At 45.2% G+C, this 19428-nt stretch overlaps 1 protein-coding gene across 8 annotated transcripts in view; it reads left to right on the top strand.

Annotated features, from left to right (window-relative positions):
* ikzf2 (IKAROS family zinc finger 2) overlaps positions 1-19428 on the top strand; it is a 288134-nt gene that overhangs the window by 189230 nt on the left and 79476 nt on the right. For 5 of the 8 annotated variants that reach the window (XM_085985421.1, XM_085985424.1, XM_085985417.1 and 2 more), the window contains exons 2-3: positions 16668-16722; positions 17079-17180. In XM_085985421.1, the coding sequence (XP_085841547.1) occupies positions 16683-16722; positions 17079-17180 (142 nt within the window). In that variant the 5' untranslated portion in view covers positions 16668-16682. Of the gene's footprint in view, positions 1-14502; positions 15484-15695; positions 15735-16667; positions 16723-17078; positions 17181-19428 lie in introns of those variants that run through there. The other 3 variants (XM_085985419.1, XM_085985420.1, XM_085985426.1) reach the window with 3 other exon arrangements.

Genomic DNA, 19428 nt, shown 5'->3' with positions numbered 1-19428 from the left:
AGTCTGCTGCTCTCTTGTCCTGCTTTAATTAGTCCATGGGGAAGATGTAGTTGTCCCTCCTGTAATAGAGACCTTTGGTCACCTTCCTTATGCAGAAGTGGACAGTGAGCTGAGTGATGTCGCTGATGGCAGTGGTTGCAGCCTGAAAGGAGCCTGGGGCATAGAAGTGGATACAGTCACCATGACAGACACAGGCACTGCTGTCTATGCCCTGGTTTGGAGCTTCGGTTGGGGCTGCAATTTATGGCACGGTTAAGTTACAGCCTCCTTGGAGTGGGGGGGTGCGCTGCTGTGGTTTGAAATTTAAAAGGTGCAGTTCTCCCAGGCAACCCACAGCACATCGCATTTCAATTTGGCCACCTTAAGCACAGCACATCACAGTCCGGATGAAACTGTTCCACAGGCTGGATTCATTTGATACCCTTGTTTTACCTGATCTAATAGCAGCTTTTGTTTCTTTTAATTGTGCACGGTACTTGTCCTTTGTGTACCTGGGAATGATCTACTTCTATTCTATAAGAACATCTTTGTAAATGAAGAATTTTCATGCATGCATGTAATTAGTCTTGGTATGTTCTGTTAAAACAGCACATGCACAATGGCAGATAATGCCCTACCTGCAGTCCCATCATATGTGTTAGCTAGGTGTGTTACAATTCTTTTTATGTATGAAGGGCTAGAATTTCAGTTGCTTGCGCCAGCAGTTAGCGCCTTAAGAGAAGTGAATTTCGGGCGCTATGCGTGTAGCGCCCGGGCGCAGCGCAATTTGCGCCTCGCCCCAAATTAAGTTGACCCTTAGCGCCGGCGCAAAGTTTAGCGCCCGCCCGGATGCGCGCGCAGAAAATGACGTCACATCCTCGTGCAACGCCCTTTGGCCGCCCCGATTCCAAACTTCAGTCGGACCGCCCCATTGTGCGGCTGGCGGCCGGAGCGTTTGTAAAAAGGAACGCAACACAACCAGCGCGGGCCCCGGGGGGCGCAAATTAAAGGGGGCGTACCCTCCAGTATAAAGCCCAGCCATTTTGCAGCAAACACTCTTGTGCAACGCATTTCTGGACACACAACAAGGAGGATAGCTAACTGGTTTCAAGCAGCAACAGCTCAGGTATTTTTGGACTCAGGCCAGAGCGCTGCAAGTGGCCTTTTGGAAATTTGACTGTTTGCCAGGATTTGATGGGGGTTGCATGGGGTGCCAACGCGGAGCTGCAGCGCCATGTCCGTAGGGCTCGCAGACGCATTGTGAGAGGGGCAGCCCTGGCTAGAGGCAGAGGGGGCTACAGGCGTCGGCCACGTAGGCCTTACCCAGTCAGGCTATACCGCCAGCAGCGCTCCTACCTCCACATGACTGACGCGCGATGTGTTAGAAGGCTCCGATTCCGAAAGGAGGTGGTTGCAGAGATCTGCCACCTGCTTCGCAGAGATCTGCGTCCAAAGCTCAGGTGCAGGACGTCTCTGTCGGTGGAAGTGAAGGTGACGGTGGCATTGAACTTCTATGTCACCGGCTCCTTCCAATCTGCTGCTGGGGACATAGCGAACATCTCCCAGTACGGCGCGCATCGCTGCATCCGCCAGGTGACCGAAGCACTGTTCAGAAGGAGAAGCCAATTCATCTCCTTCCCCATGGCCCTGGAGAGCCAGCATCAGCGCGCATTGGGATTTTCAAGACTCGGGGACTTCCCCTTGGTGCAGGGCGCCATTGACTGTACGCATGTGGCTTTGCGGGCCCCTCTGGAGCATGGCGAGCAGTTTCGCAACAGGAAGGGCTACCATTCTCTGAATGTGCAGCTGGTGTGTGACCACAAGCAGCGCATCATGGCTGTCAATGCCAGCTTTCCAGGCAGCAGCCACGATGCGTTTATCCTGCGGCAGAGTACTGTGCATGACATGTTCGAGGCACAGCCTCCCCCAAGAGGATGGCTACTCGGGGACAAAGGCTATCCTTTGTGTACCTGGCTCATGACCCCGCTCCGCGCGCCCAGGACCGCTGCTGAAGAGGCATACAATGAGAGCCATCAAACCACCTGCAACATCATCGAGCAAACTATTGGGGTCCTCAAGCAGCGGTTCCGCTGCCTTGATCGCTCCGGAGGAGCTCTGCAGTATTCGCCGGACCGGGTCTCCCAATTTGTGGTAGTTTGCTGCATGCTACACAACCTGGCTATCCGCAGGACTCAGGCACTGCCACCTGACGTTGGAGCAGCACCTCAGGAGGAGGAGCAGGAGGAGCAGGAGGAGGAGCAGGAGTACGTTCCCAGGAGGGAGCGACCAGGGCCAAGGGCCGCGCGACGCCACCTTATTACACGTTACTTCTAAGCCCCCTGTCAGGGAATGCCTTGTGGCCATGAGGGAAGATGAATGCAGCCGCTCCGCAAGCCCTCAGCCGACGAAGCCAACAAACACTAACAAGAACAACCATGGAGACTGTATGAATAAAGATAATTTTTTATTACACAAAAATGAAAAGCCCTTCCCACATGAATCCCCAAAAACAATCAACGGGCCCCACAAAAAGCCCAACAAACGACTCACTCCCACAAACTGGGGAGGAGTCACTCCACATTTGTACAAACCTGGCCTCAACCTCGGCCTTAACGCAAAAAATAAGCCCACGAACCAAACAACCATGGGCAAAAGAAAGATGGCCACCGCCATATAAAACGAAAGCTGGCCACACCCTCTACTGAGTGGCCCGCGAGGGCGAGACCTTGTCCAGCCTTTTGCCTCCCCTGCCCGGCCTGCTGCTCCTTCGCAAGCTCTGCCCAGTGGCTGCTGCGAGGCTGGGGGAAGGCGCCTGAGGCTCAGATGTCCTTCCGCCAGATGCCGCTGGGGGGCGGCCTACACGGCTTTTGGGCCTCGAGGGGCCGCCTGCTGAGTGGCGCACCTGAGCTTGGCCAACATCAGCTCCAGCCGCTTGCCCTTGACGCCCCAGTGGGGGAGTGGCGGCGACGGATGGCGCAATGTGGGCAAGCTGGCATCTGGGATGCGCTGGCTGGTGCTGTGGCGCGCTGGCACTCGGCCGGGCCCGCACTGCAGGATCCGCAACAACCAGCCGAGGGGCGGCTCGCTGGGATGCTCCAGCGCAACGGCTGCCCTGGCGATGCCTGCCTGAGACAGCACGTGTGGCAGCAGTGAGTGCCCCTGTTGTCCTGGTGTGCGCCCGCATCACACCCGCCAGGGACTTGACGGCATCAGTGAGCATGCGGCCACTCGCGACAGTTGATGCCCCGAACTCGCGCACACTGGTCGCCAGCGACTCGATGGCCTCAGGCATGCGCCCCACCACGCGCATGAGCTCCGTGTGGCGCCGGTCCGAATCCTCGGCCATCTTGTCCAGCTTCCGCGCCTCCTCCGAGGTGAAGGTGTCCGGACTGGAGTCGGGCCTCTCCCGCTGGGGAGCAGGGGACTGAACTAGGGGAACCTTGCCACGTTGGTGGCGGCGAGTGTCCCGATCAACTGCACTCCCCTCTGATCCTTCCCCCGGGGAAGGCCGCGGCCCACGCGCAGGGCTCCTGGGTGGCTGGACGCCACTGGTCCCAGAAGCTGCAATTCCCTGCGACAGTTGGTCCAGGCACTCATCCAGTGAGGACGTGTCAATCATTTCGTCCTCTCCTGCGGGACCTGAGTGTTCTCCTGATGGTCCGGCTTGCTCTTGCTCCTCCTCCTCCTCCTCCTGCTCGGAGGGGCTGTCACTGGCAGCTTCAGGGTCCTGGTCGTCACCAGCTGAAAGCAGGAATGCACAAGAGTAGCTTCAGAGTGAGGAGACGGCGTCAGCGAGGGAGTTAGGACTGGTGGCATTCAGCGCATTGGTGGGACAGTGGCAAAGGAGGTAGCTTGGATGCGTAAGTGCGACGCGAGAGGGCCAAAAGGCGAGGTCCTTACCATTGCCGGGCAGTGGAGGGTCGGCTACTCCGCACGCTGTGGGCACGATCAGCCGGGCTCCCATGAGCCCACACACGCGCTCCTCCAGGCAAGTGAGCTTCTGCAGCTTGGCGCGGCCTCCCCTGGTCCTGGCACGGGCCTGGCGATTATAGGCAACTTTAGCCTGCAAGAGAAAGGACGGGCTGTAAGTACGGAGTGTAGCCCTGATGTAGTGTGCACTGCCTCCCATGGTGGAATAGCTTGGCCAGAGTGTAGCCCTGATGTAGTGTGCACTGCCTCCCATGGTGGAATAGCTTGGCCAGAGTGTAGCCCTGATGTAGTGTGCACTGCCTCCCATGGTGGAATAGCTTGGCCAGAGTGTAGCCCTGATGTACTGTGCACTGCCTCCCATGGTGGAATAGCTTGGCCAGAGTGTAGAGTGCCGAATGGGCAATTGATGCTCATGACTGTCCCAAAGCTGCTGGCTGAGGGCTGGCCATTAGGACTTTCAGCTCCCTTTGCCCATCATGTCAGGTGTACATGCAAGAATGAGGAGGAGACTGGAAAGGGTACTCACCCTGACAATCCTGGTCAGGTCGTTGTATTTTTTCCGACATTGTTTGTGGGTCCTGGGGGCATCGCCGGTGAACGTCACCCTGTTGGCGATCTGCTTCCAGGCTCTGGTGTATTCTTGGTGGTTCGGATTCCTCCCAGTCTCTGGGAACAAGATCCTGCGCCTCTTCTCCAGAGCTGTCACCATTATTTCCAGATCACGCTCTGAGAAGCGCAGGGCACGCTCACGGGCCTTCTCTGGCGTTGCCATGACCCCCTGGGGCTGAGCAGCAGTGTTGAGGCCTATTTGCAAAGCTGCAGTGTGCAGGGCGTGGCAGCAGACCAAATCGTCCCTTCCCCCTTTAAGAGCTGGTCGGCGCCACGGGGTCTGCTGTCAATCAAAAAATGACCGCACCCGCACTGCGCCCCGCCTCGGCGCTATCCCTCTGCACCGCCGGCTTAGCGCCTAAAGATAGTAGTGGAACGCCTCTTTTAGCGCTCCACCAACCTCTTAGGGCGAAGCCACTGAATTTCCGGCAACGGGGCGCAACTTTGGGGCGGGCGCTAACTTCGGGCGGGTGCTAACATTAGCGCCCCAAAACTGGCTATACTGAAATTCTAGGCCGAAGTCCTTTAAAGATGCGAGTGTGTTCAACTGTAAATTACAGTTTGACTGTGCCGTTCTGGAGTATGGGTATGTATGATTAACAATGAAACAGCTATAAGGTTGTGTGAGGTTTTGGCATGGGCCACAGATTGGCACGCATCACTTTGTGGCATGCATATTTGTGGCAAATGTCTAGTAAATGGTACAGTTGAGTAGTCTTATGTTGGTAGCTTCCTTCAGGTGTTCCATCTTCGTCTCAGGTCTTGTGGGTAGTGCTTGCAGTTTTGAGTATGCCAGGCACACTTCACTGTTGTCCTCTGGGGAGGATGCCCTGGAGTGTTAAATTCCCCAAGCACCCCCCTCATGCAATGCCATCTCCATTTTGCCAGCCATCAAAAACATGGGAATCAGATGTTGCCCTGCTCCATCATTTGCTCACTGGCACTGTTGCCTGTCTCCACGTTTATTTTGACTGCCACTGATTTTGCTCCATTCAGCCTTCCCAAAGGCTGAAAGAATAATGTTCATATATAATTAGATAAAGGCTAAATTATTTTTGGTACCATATAGGCAGGCACTTTTAAATTGCTGCTTCACTTTAACTTTTAGCACCAGCACATAAATTTCTAGATCTGCCTTTGGCAAGCACCAAGTTCTACGCCCCATATTGCTAGTTGAATAGTGACCCTGGAAAATCCTGGAAGTTCACCTGGCAGTAAGTCAATGAACATTATGCTTGGTATATTGCAGTCTCAGTGCTTGAGCATTGGAAGAGGCGGCAGTGGGGGGGAGGGGGGGGCAGAAACTAATACATAATTGATGTTTGTTGTCGTGTGTTAAGGTAGGCTAGTAGAAATGTTGGGAAATCCCAACAACGAGGCACGACTCCCACACTGTCATTCCATTATTTAACAACTGTTAGGGCTTTTAAGATTTAGAACCATAAAAGCTTATAACACAGTAGGATGCCATTTGGCCCATTGTGTCTGTGAAGCCCTTTGCTCGAACAATCCAAAAGTAAAGCTCTCTCCCTATAGCCTTGTATCTTCCTCTGCTTTACATACGACGGGTTGAATGGCCTCCTTCTGTGCCGTAAATTTCTATGATTCTATGATTTATCCAATATTCCCATAAAAATTGCAATGATCTCTGCCTCAACCACTCCCTGTGGTAAAGCATCCCATGCTCCAACAACCCACACTGTAAATAAATTTCTCCTAAACGCACATCCCCACCAATTTTTTTGCGACAGTTTTAAATTGATACCCATCGTCGCTGACTCTACAATCAGAATGAATGGGGAACGACTATTTTCTCTATTGAATCCATAATATTAAAATCTCAAAATCTCCTCTTTACCTTCTCTGCACCAGTGGAAATATTTCCAGTATCTCAAACCTCTCCTTATCAATATAGTTTCCCATCCCTGGCATCATCCTGGCGAAACTATGCTGTGTGCTCTTTATGGCTTTATGGCCTATTCTGTAATGGGATACCCAAAACTGCATATAGTACATCTTTACTTTTGTACTCCCCTATTTATAAAACTCAAAATTTTGTTAGCCTTTTTCGTGGCTTTAATTTTTCTGAGTTTGTACTTTCAGGAAATTATGGGCTAGATTTTCAGTTGCTTGCGCCAGCAGTTAGCGCCTTAAGAGAAGTGATTTTCGGGCGCTATGCGTGTAGCGCCCGGGCGCAGCGCAGTTTGTGCCCCGCCCCAAATTAAGTTGCCCGTTAGCGCCGGCGCAAAGTTTAGCGGCCGCCCGGATGTGCGCGCAGAAAATGACGTCACATCCTCGTGCAACGCCCTTTGGCCGCCCCGAATCCAAACTTCAGTCGGACCGCCCCATTGTGCGGCTGGCGTCCAGAGCGTTTGTAAAATGGAACGCAACACACCCTGGAGAGCGCAAATTAAAGGGCACTCCTCCTGCACTATAAAAGGCAGTCTGCATGTGTTGTGTGGAAGGATCCAGTGTGTTGTTGTGAACGGTGTATTTATGTTTCCGGCCTCCTCCTCCTCCTCCTCCTCCTCCTCCTCCTCCTGTTTTCCCCCCCAGACTCTGCCTTTGAAAAAAACACATGCACCCTTCCCCTTTAAGAGCTCACTGGCACCAGAGTGTCTGCCGTGCGCTGCGCCCGAGCTCGGGTGTTGCGCTCTGCACCGCCGGCTTAGCGCCTAAAGATAGTAGTGGAACGCCTCTTTTAGCGCTCCCCCAACCTCTTAGGGCGAAGCCACTGAATTTCCGGCAACGGGGTGCTACTTTGGGGCGGGCGCTAACTTCGGGCGGGCGCTAAGGTTAGCGCCCCAAAACTGTCTATACTGAAAATCTAGCCCTATGTTTTTAAACCCCTGTATCTCTCTGTTCATCCATGCCCTTTAGTATCTTTCCATTAAGCGTATACTTACATTTTTTATTTTTCTCCCAATATATAAACCTGTTTGCTCATTCTGTTAACCTGTTCATGTCTTCCTGAAGTCTTTTACAGTTCTCTTCACTGTTTTCCAAACCTCCCACTTTTGTGTTCTCAGCAAATTTTGATTGTGTTCAAGTCCAAATCATTTACATATACTGAAAACAAAAGTGGATTCAGTGGCTTACACCACTTCCAATACTTCTCCAGTCTGAACAACACCCATTTACTCTAGATCTTTCTTTTCTGTCCATCAAACAACTTTCTATCCATGCTGCTACATTTCCTCTTATACCATGCCTGAATTTTTCTAATGCAATTTGTCAGACACCTTATGGAAATCCTTCAGAAAAACCATCTACATTACATCTACTGCCTTTCCCTTTATTTAATGTCATTTCTTCAAGGACCATTATAAAATTTGTTAAAAGCAACCTGCCTTTATTAAATTCTTGATGGCTGTCCTTGATTAATACATGCATTTCTAAATGTCTACAAATTTGATCTTGAATTATAGATTCTAAAGATTTGACCACAACTGATGTTATACTAACTGGTCTATAGTTACTCAGTTTATCCTTATTTCCATTCTTGAACAGTGGTGTTACATTTGCTACTTGCTAGTTCCATGATACAGTTTACATATTTAAGGAGGATTGAGAAACTGTGGCCTGAGCCTTTGCTATCTCTCTGATTTCCTTCAAATGCATGCCATCAGAGTCCGGTGACTTATATCACAGCTTGAGTTCTGCTAATTCTTTCAAAACCAATTCCTTTTCTACAGTTATTTCTAACAATTGTTCCATATCCTCTTGTACATCTACATTCTTACTTCCACCGTCATTTGTAACTAGTAATGCAAAATACTAATTTAATTTCTCTGCCATGCTTTCATTGTCCACATTTAGACTTTTCTTCGTCCCTCAGTAGTCCTGTCTTCTCTTTAACAAATGATTTACTTTTGTATGTTTATAAAGCTCTTATATATAGAATATATATTTCCTTTTATGTTCTCTTTCTCTCTCTCATATATAGTAAAATTGTATGTATGTCTAAAAAACCTTTTTGTCAACTTTTCCCAGTATAAATTCTTTTAGCCTATTTTATAATGGAAACAGCCCTGCGTAAAGTTATCCCACTATAATCAGCCAGTGGTGACACTAAACTACCTCAGTTTTGCATCTTCTAGCGTATACTCCAGAAAAACTCCTATGCTTTGTTCAATTATACTTCTCTGCTTTCTAGATTGCTGTTATTTTTGCTATTTAACTATAAATAATACAAGTTCAAAGTATTATGCAAACATATGGACAGAATGTATAACTTCCAAATTGGGACTGAATTATATCTGCACACCCTGACCCAATTATACCCCACCCTCTAAACCCACTTCACCTGAAGAGTAAACTAGGCCTTGGACGTTTGTTTGTGTGTGTGTAAATAATATTAAAAATGATGTGTATGTGCACATTTTGTGCCCAACTTCCTGCATGATTTTGGTGAGGCTTTTATATTAACATTGAAACAGCCTATGTAATAGGATTACCAACTCTGGTTGGATGTATTCCTGGAGGTTTCAGCACATGGCCTCCAACGGCCCCGCCCCCGCGCTACCACCACTGGTTACATGACATGTACATCCTCACGGGGCACCGCCTTCCTGCGCCAATTGGAAAGCAAACAGAATCTTCGTTACCCGATTGGATGATCCTTGACTGTCGGTTAAATAGCCTTTTCCCTCACCTCCAATATTTTTAATACTAATAAAAGCGTTCAAAGAAAATGAAAAAAACACACATTCTCTTTTTAATTCCCTTATGATTTTTCACCTGGGTTGCACAGAACTCTCCAGGAGATTAATCTTCAATTCCTGGAGACTCCAGGGCAACCTTGGAGGTTTGATAGCCCTACTATGTAAACAGACAATTGCATGTAAACTGTTGTCTGTAGCCATGTAGTTGTAGACTGCAGCTAGTAGATGGCACTGTGGAGCCAGTTTCTGAAGTGTCTGTCATCTGGGTAGCCATCTTATATATAAAAACTTCACTGGGCAATGCCACTGGCATTTTATTTGCATGTAGAAAAACTTTGACTTTCCTCATTTGTTACCTGATTAAAAGCAAGCAGACACAAACCATTTGTAATTTTTCTGTCAATCCAAACTCTATAAATGGGTGTTGGAAGGAGAGGATGTGTATATTTAACTATATATGAGAAACATTCAGTGACTTTATACTCCTCCAATATGTATTCTCGTTGTCTAGATCAAATGTAATCTGAAAGAATCTGTAGGTAAATCTGAGAAAGATATAGGGCTGGATTTTGTCAGTGTGGGCGGGCTGGGGCGGGTCAGGTGGAAATCGTTTCAGGACCCCGACTCCTAAGTGATGTGTTGAAAAAGTGGGATTTTCCCCTAATTGGGCAATTGATTTCCTGCGTGTGGGAACCACTGGCCCAATGAGTCTTTTCATACAGAAAGTCGCCTCCGATGATGTCATCAATGCTGTTGGATTTAAGGCCTGCAAGCAGCCTTGATTCTTCTGGAGATTGCAAAGGCTCTGCAATTTATATGAAGGAGTTGAATTGTGGAAAATGTCAACGATCAAGCAAAAGTGTGCTCCTCGATTTGATGAGACCTCCCTCCAAGCTCGGTGCATGGAGCCAGCTGTAATAAGGAGGTGCTGTTCCCTTCCTCGGAGAAAAAAACCGCCCCAGCAGACAAAAGCTGTGTGGCTACAAGTGACCCAGGAGGTCAACTCCATTTCGCTAAGCCGCAGAACCTGGCTGCAATGCAGGAAGAAGTTTCATGACCTTCTCCGCACAGGAAAAGTGAGTATGACTTTCCCATCACCCTCAATCTGATCCCCATTGCCTCTCCTCACCAGCACACTGCTTTGCCAACCTCTTCCTCCACATGCCACTTGACACTTACATGCCTGCACCCTTACCCATTCCCTCTCTCTCTATGGTTACATTCACTTAACTATTCAAACATGCAGCCCTCACACTCCCTATCACTGTGATGCCATGACAACAACAACTTTCAACACACAGGGAGGGTCCTTTGTATCCTTCTAAGCATCTATGCTATGGATTCACTACACTCACTCCTTCATTCTCACTCAAACTCCACTTGTGTCCCTCATTGCAGGAAAAGAGAACCCACAATAAGAGGGAAAGAGCGAGGACAGGAGGAGGGCCACCCTCAGTAGTCCAGCTCACCCCCTGGGAGGAGGTGGCCCTGGAAATTACTGGGATCGATGAGGATACCCAAGAGGGGGACAGACAGACGGGCGCATCACAGCAAGCTGGCGACAGAATAGTTTGGAATCATTCTCATTGACATAGCATGAGTCACTGATAATGATTCTGATGCTCTAACAGATTGACTTATGATCATCTGCAATATTCAATGTGCATGTAACCTTGGCCTCACATCTCTAACTCTTTCCTTTACTCCCCCACAGGACCATCGAGAGCCCCTGTCCCCACTATCCAGGAGGAACAGTCGCCAGGGTATGGAAAACATGGTAATTGTTCAGAATAGAATGACATCTCTTGAGGAGCGATGGTCAGCTATTGAGCAAACAAACCAGACCTTCATGCAAGTCCTCTGGAGTAGGACTTTGTGCATAAACAGGTCCTCATGGCCTTCCTGCAGTGCAGCAAGGTGCTGTCAAGCCACTTGCTAGCTCTGAAGTGGGGCTGACCCATGAGAGGGATGTTGGTGGCAGACAACAAGGATGTGGGGGCTCCTCTCCAAGTGCTCACATGACCATGCCACAGCAAAGCCCTCGGTCAGAGCCCCACCAGAGTCCTCACCCAACTGGGATGGGTGTCTCGGCTCCTGCACAGCCGCAGGAGCAGCAGACTGTTGGCGAGCCCGCACAGGTTATCCACCCCAGAGGACGCCCACCAAAAGCGTCGAGACAGGAGCAGCAAGAAAGTGAGCAAAGGGCCTCCACATCTGCTGAAGCCACAGGGGAAGCACCACATAGGAGCATGCGTAAGAGGAAGATAAAGCATAAGTAGTCAAGGGTAGTCACTTGGGTGCAGTGTTTTGTTTTTGGACCAGCCATCATTGTGATTGTATTGTAAAGTGTTTTGATGGCAAACTATTGAAGTTGTGGCCTGTGTCATTTCACAAATGGGACTTTCACATTGAGGGCTTAGGGCGCCTTGCAATTGTCAGAATGGTGGTCAGCGTGATAAGATTCCGCAGGTTCTTGTCCATTGTCGATGCTCTGGTAAGAAGGAGCGAGACTAAAGTGTTTGATTGTGCAGGCTAAGCAAATCTGGGCAGGATGAGTGCATCCCTTGCATCCCGGGCAGCAATGTTGTCGCGCGTTGGCGCCTTCTGGCCTGTGCATCTTCAGGTGAGTGACTAGCAGCTTAGTGCTCCTGTTGTTGCTCCTGCTGTTGGTGGTGCTGTTGTTCAGGGTTCTGCTGCTGCCGTGGCTGGTCTGCGTCCAAAACTGATGTCCAGGAGAAAAGGAATTAATTGGTCGCCATGCTTCTGGTATATGCCTCAGTTGAGGAAGTGCTTAGTCAAGCTGGGGAGAGGGGTTTCCCAGGAGGTCACACTGGAGATGGGTGTCAGGCTCCAAACTTCCACAACACTGAGTATGCCTGCTAAAAGTTCCCCCAGACCTGAAACAACAAAGTTCTGCCACCTGCAAATGATCATTGGTGAAAATTCCTTTGTAATGGTGGAGCTGCAGCTGTGTGTAAGCAATCCACTTGTGAGGCCGCCAGGATTACATAAGAACATAAGAACATAAGAAATAGGAGCAGGAGTAGGCCAATCGGCCCCTCGAGCCTGCTCCGCCATTCAATAAGATCATGGCTGATCTGATCCTAACCACCAATCCACTATCACAGAACCATCTCCTGAATCTAACAGAATTAGACACACGAAATAGGAGCAGGATCAGGCTACACGGCCCCTGGGCCCGCTCCGCTACCCACAGGGCCATAACCGATCCGAACCTAGACTCATGTCCAAATTCCTGCCCGCTCACCATAACCCTTAATTCCCTTTACTTCTAGGAAACTGTAGGATGGGGGAAATGTCTAACAATCAGAAAGGCCTCTCAAAATGGGATTGTAGAGGTAATTAAGTGGTTGTTAAGGGCCTATCCCACCTCTTGGAGGCGGGATGGAAAGGGGGTAAGAAAACACGCATTTGGGAAAATTGCATGAAGGCGGGATTGGGCCCGCCTGCCATTTTTGGCGATTTTAACAACTCACGCCTTCAATCCCGCCTCCTCTGGCCTATCAAAATTGAGCCCATAGGCTATTATAACGATGATGTAAATGATCACCATATGTAGGAATTGTTTCTCAATAAAAAAGTAAGCGTGACTTCAGAAGACATACAGATAAACAATTCATGTACCTTTATATATGTCCACTCCTTGTTCTCTTTTGACATGCATAAACCAAAGAATTTGTGTAAACCCTAAGAAGCCTGAAATTCATCAAGCGCTCTCAGAAAAACTACAGAAAGCCGTCCTCTTTCTTTAATATGGAAATTAATTTAAGACATTAGCTCATAGCTGCAGAATGATAACTGTATTCTCAGGGATAAAAAAGGAAAGCCATATTATAGGATCCTATCAGTTGTGATTGAACAAACTTGTAAAATCTTTCAACAAGTCGAAACTAATCATGAAACATGTGCTTAAATGTCCAAGAATTTTGCTTTTTAACCCTAAATGCTATGTATATGTGTGTCCCTCACATCATTTGAAGCATTCGGTTTATTTTCTGTGGAACTCAAATAATACTAATTTGCTGACAAACTTTATCTGTGTTTTTTCTGAGCAGTGACTGGATCACTTGTAGCTGTCAGATGATGACAGACTGGTTCTCCACATTGAAAACGTGGGGGGATGACTTATTTGGTACTTTTTAAATGAACGAATGAAAGTGGTATGTCCAATCAACTTATCATCTGAAAACATTATTGACCAACTGAACCCAGATAGTGTTCTTGTGGATTAGATTAAGTTTACGATGGATGAAATGCAATAGCGAGACATTGGGAAAAACTAGAACACGGAGACCGGATGTGGTAGCAATGTACAATCGTCAAAAAGTACATAAGATTGTTACATGATTTTTAAAATATTTTTACGATTGTGGTTCACTGAACATTTTTTTTAAAAATCACTGAATTTAAAGTAGTTGAATTATGCCTAGCAGCGAATCCCATATTGCAAACTAGTGTGATTTTATATAAGTGAAATAAAATGTGCAAGATGTCAGTGAGATAAAAGACAATAATGATTAGTTGTTCTTTAAGAATTTTTTTCAAATGCTGCATTATCAGATCACTGTCCTGTGACTATCACCAAGGCCACTGCTTTAAAAATTTAATCCCCAATACACTGGTAAAATCCCCAAATTCAATATTATGAAACACAATGTCACTTATTCAGTCACCAGAGACCCTAATTGTAAAGGCACAGATGGTGGAATGTCATCCCCAAACCTGTAAAAAAAATCCACCAGTTCTGTGAAAAAAAAACTTTGACTTATTCAGTCACATAAATCATTGAGTTTGCTCATAATAAACTGTAATGCTACATTTCATTGGATCTTTACAGCATTTAACATCAACTTTTAATATCACTCTTTGTGCTAACTGCTAATTTAGACCAATGTGTAGAGAGTTCTGTAATAAAATGAATTGAAATTTCTGAAGTTGACAAGTGTATCTATTTGAAAATGGCATATAACCAGTGCAATTCATTATTAGCAAAGGAGCGTTTATGTATCCAAAGTGAATCGTCTGGTTCTTTTTATATACTTGTATAAATTACCTAGATAAGTTTATTAATATCGGTTATTAATAGCCACAAATTAATACTGATTGCCAATGCATTCATGATTTATTGTATACTAATAGTGGGCGTATTGCCAGTATTATTAGCGACAGGTCTGTGTGGCAGACTGCAAAAAAGGAGCTTTATGCGCCACAATGATTGGCCGGGTTTGTGTGTGGTTTTTATCTTTGGTATTTCCCTTGTGTCGGCTGGAGTGCATCTCTGCTCTAGTCGATCGCCGAGAGGCAGAACCGCGCGGTTCGGTTTCTCGGAGCTTGACAAACTCCCATACTACCATGGTGAAGATGGAGGAAGTGGCTGCTGGATTAGCAGCGTTTCACATCCAACCGCTCGCCTCTGTGCAATACTAAAGGGAATGGTGATGGATTTGTTTGACCGTAGCCCATTACTGAGGTAATCACAAGGCTTGCTTCCGCACCAGTCAGAAAAGCGAATCAGATCAGTTTGATTCAGCGGAGATTTAAAAAAAAGTTAAGTACCTGCACATATACTGTACAGACCTAATGACTTGTTGCAGCCCCAAACAAATCCCGTCGTATTCATACGGTGGCTGGGTTAGTGTCACAACTCGTGTTGATAGCAATCGCACCCATATCATGCACCCATAGTTGTTAAGGAATCATTGCACAGTAAATATGAATGAGTTCAGAGGCTAGCATGATCACTGGCATTATCACCCATTGCCTCCTTGCTCATTCCCGATTGATACTGTCAGTGCCAATGGAAAGGTTTTTTTTTTGTCAGCACTTGACTTGTCACATACCACTGAAAGAAAGAACATTTTGCCACGGGCCATTTAAACAATCCTGGTAACTTGGCCTGAATCTAAAAGCCTGTTCCTCTCTAGTCGATTCCTTAGGAACCGGTGTATCAAGTTTTTTTTTGTTAATCGCATTGCCGAGGCGCTGACCTCTTTCTCTCCCGGAGTACTGTACGATGACATTCCTGAACACTTTTCCAACACCCGTTCCATACCTTGCTCTTTTTATCTTCAACACCAGTAAGATCTGACAGTCGCTTGACTTAGACGCTTTTCATCCGATCTGCAGGCTGGCAAGGTGGAAATTCTGGCGTGAGCGAACGTAAACGGTGCTGGAGTGTTTTAACCATTTTTGTTGGTGGGACTTTTCTTCCTGTTGCAGTGTGTCTGACGCAGGTTTCAGCTTTTACTCGGAGGAGCTGGGTTCGATTCGGCTGATTGTTGTACGTGTGTATTAATGGTGATATTAGAACGAGTGTACATATTGGTTCTATGTAAATATCGCTTTTTTTTTACATTTATAGGTACCTAGTAATTGGTTTGGGTCGTAGATTGTCGCTGGGTTAAGATTTATTCCAGGATATTTGTGACTAAATAGTATGTCTGACTAGTATAAAACAGCAAAAAGAGGAACGTAGAATTCACACTTTTCAGGGAAGTAGCTGGAGGCATGTGGAGAAATAACCCTATTCCAGTAAGTAACGCGACGTTCCTGTCGTCATGGCTAAAAATATTTTGAGATCAATAGAAATAGATTCTGCAGATTAATTCTCAGCAGTTAACTCCTAATGCCGTATCGTTCTTGAGATTATCCATTATCCTGGAGGGAAAAAGAGTAGTCATGTCTCAGAGAATCTCACCCATAGTCTCAATGCTAATTAATCCCTCAGGACAGATATAAAGAGTATTATTGCATTGGGCGTCAAGAATTGCTTGATCTCTGGGTTCATGTTTACCATTCTCAATATATTTAGTTTTGTTTGACTTTCAATGATTTATAAATATATGAATGCAGGTTAATAGTATGTACAAAAATATGACAATTACATAAAACAAGTTTCGGTCATTTCAGTTACTAATTAATGTCATGATATTAATTTACAAAGGAATTACAGTAACCGAAAAAGGTTTAAAAGGTATATTTTAATATGACTGACAGAGAGAATTTTATGATAACATGTTACCAGGAACTGGCCAGCAACCCATCTTGTTAGGCTGAAGAAATGTTAGTGGAAATGTGTTCTTTGAAACTTCTAGTTAGCTGCTGTGCTTGCAGTCACTTCATGCATCTTTGTAAGTTGGATGCTGGACACTGCCATAATCCAGGACTGTCCACAACAGTAACTAAACCAGGAAATATATCACGTAATTTACTACAGATGATGCACACAGTATTCAGAGCCAGGATTGTTTTACATAGTCTTATAATACTGCAATTTTTTAAATGCCTTTAAAAGCAAACTTTAGCCTTCTGGAAGTTGTAGTCATATTGCCACACCACACAGTAGGTGTAGCATTAGTGCATAGATAGGGATCCACGATCACAGGTGTCTTTTAATTACCGTTAGCACATTTCAGTGACGAATAAGACATCCGGCATGACATTTTCTGTCAATTTTTCTTACAGCACTGCACTTTGAATATGGAAACAGAGGCTACTGATGGCTCTATCACTGGTGGTGGTGAGTTTTTAAACTGTATTAATCAAGAAATATTTTGAACTTAAAGTTGTGAAACTTCTTGCTCACTCATAATTTCAACTGCTGCTTTTAAAAATCTAGTGTTATTTGAATTTATAACAGCCAAAGGAAGTGAACTTTTGAAAATGAAATATGCTTTTAAAGCAGGATGCACAGTAAATTCCCTAAGAGATAAATCATTTTTTTTCCTTCTGGCTAAAGCACTGTTGCTTTATATCATGTTTAAGTCAACCCTTAGAACAAGAATAGCTCACATTGCACAAGAAGAATCATTTATTGGAAACAAAAACTATGCTTTATTAACTACTGTGTGATGACTGACCTTTTCATTGGAACAGGTAGTGATGACTTCTCTCCCAAGATGGAGCATTCAATGGTGGTGGTCCCCACCACAAGCACGCCCAATGGCCAATACACCTCCCTGAGTCACATGACAAACAGTAAGTGTCTTTTTTGTGCTAGTTTCTACTCTGCGCTAGCATAATTCTCCGAGTCTGCTGGTTCTGTTACCACAGCACAAAACACAGCACTCAACTCTCTGAACAGAAACTCGGCAAAGGCTGTTTAATACTCGTAAATATGAACTTAATTAGTGGTTTAAATTATGGAACATACGGATTTGGAAATTTATGCTTATCCTTGCCAGGTAGGATTTATTTGGGTCCAGTTTGACAACTGTTTATATTCTTATGAGGTTTTATGTGTATTAGAAAGATGCATTGAAGAATAAAATAATTGGTTTCTTAAAATTATTAATTCATTTTTCACAATTGTCTGAGAGAACTATTGATTACCTTTTGAATTTTGGTATAAATATAGATAGTAAATAGAAGTAGAATTTCAGAAAATAACTGTAATTTGCTGCACGTGAAACCACTTTAGTCAGTCTTGATACCTTTTAGACACTTTTGTATTTTTTTCTGTCTTAATTTCCACACTACTTAATTTACAGTAAGTCACCATAAATTTGTTATAGTAAACAATAATCATATCGGAAGTATTTTTGATTTGTAGTCTTTGTTCCCTGGTGTGGTTTGTTCCATTTGTCAGAATGCCGGACTCAGAAAATATGTCTGGGTGTTTAGGAAGTATTCTGTGGTTATGAATGTTACCAACTGATGTAAAAATTGTTTGCCAGAAGAGCGGGCTGTTACATTGCTCTCTACCAAAGAAAGATGGCAGACACTGTCTGTCGTTCATAGATTACACAAGTTGCTACTACAGTTTTGGCTAAAACTAGGTAAGTTAAAGGTTACTAAACCTAGTTTTAAAATATAAGCAGGTGCTCCATGCAGCTGATGCAAATATGGATTATGGTGCTCATCGGCATAATAGTAATTTGGAAGATCAATGCAAAACATACATTTAAAGATGGAAGAAGTTTGCTCCTTTGATGTGAACTGGCTTACTTCTAAAATTAACAAGGCTAGAAAAGAATATTCGTTTTAAGTAACAGATATGTAATTTGAATCGTCTTTACTTTCTCCATTATTTAAAATTTATGAAATTTAGCTGGAGTAAGAGAAAGTCATTGATCACTTTAAATGTGTTTTTGAGCTTTTGAAAATTACTTTCTGTGTACAATTTGAGTAATTCCTTTACACTTCTATCTAAATTTTAAGAACAATTGATTTTTCTGAGGATAAAATGAAAGCTTAATGGAAAATATTGCATCTGTTGAAAAGGAGTAGATTTTAACTTTCTTGGAAGGTCCACTGCAGTTCATGGCATTAAAAGATAGAAGAAAGGCAAAAGTTGAATTTGAACATATATACTATGTGCTTGAAATTTGTAAAAACAGTCTGAAAAAAGTTTGCTGTATACTGACTGTTCATTAGCAGTGGTTAATATCAGGTGGGGTGCACTGAGTAATGAGATTCCTTTGCTGTTAATCATATTGCAAAATGTTTGGGGTTAGTATGGACACGAACAAAGCTTTTTGGGATGAAATATTTAAAGAATGTGGAGATCCCTGTTTTCCCTGCTGTACATGGTTTCTTTTGGCATTTTAAAGTAGAACAGTAGTATTAATTCAGGTATTTTTACAGGAGTTTTCTTAACACAGGATTCTCAATGGCCTTGGTTACTTTGTTATACTTTTACTGTAAATCTCATTTGAATCTCATGGGACAAAATGTGGTGCCATATTTCTGCTGCAGTTGCCAGGGCAGAAAGAATCAGGAATGAAACCTGCTGTTTCTCTCTAAAACGTGATAGTATTGTACATTATTTCTTACAATTGACTCATGATTACTCTCTATGGAAATGGGGTTGGGAGCAGCAGGGAGTGTGGTACTACACAATGTAACATATATGTTCAGTGGTGGTTGGGTGGAGGGGGGTGGGTGGGTGGGGAGCTGCCCTCAAAAAAGATCCCTTTTTATCTTGTGCGTAAGACGACACCTTTGGCTCAAGGCCAAGTATTATTGGGAGAGTGAGGACGGTGCAGACAGGACTGGCAACAAGTTTGCTACAGGAATGGGGTGGAAGAAAGTGGGTTTGTCTCAGCCTTGGAGCTTTTGTCAAAACAGTGTTGTTTAACCTTTTGATTGCCATTCTTCTCCACCAACTACACATGTACGTTTATTCTTTAAAAAATATATGTTTATACAGAAGGAACTATTCTCTGTACAACAAACAGATTATTTGATGGTTCAACTATAACTTTATAGCATATTAGTTATGTTT

Source organism: Somniosus microcephalus, chromosome 4, assembly GCF_052327205.1.
Source record: "Somniosus microcephalus isolate GS21.2 chromosome 4, FLI_Smic_1.0, whole genome shotgun sequence".
In the NCBI taxonomy this organism is placed as follows: domain Eukaryota; kingdom Metazoa; phylum Chordata; class Chondrichthyes; order Squaliformes; family Somniosidae; genus Somniosus; species Somniosus microcephalus.
This window is presented reverse-complemented; position numbering and strand designations above follow the sequence as displayed.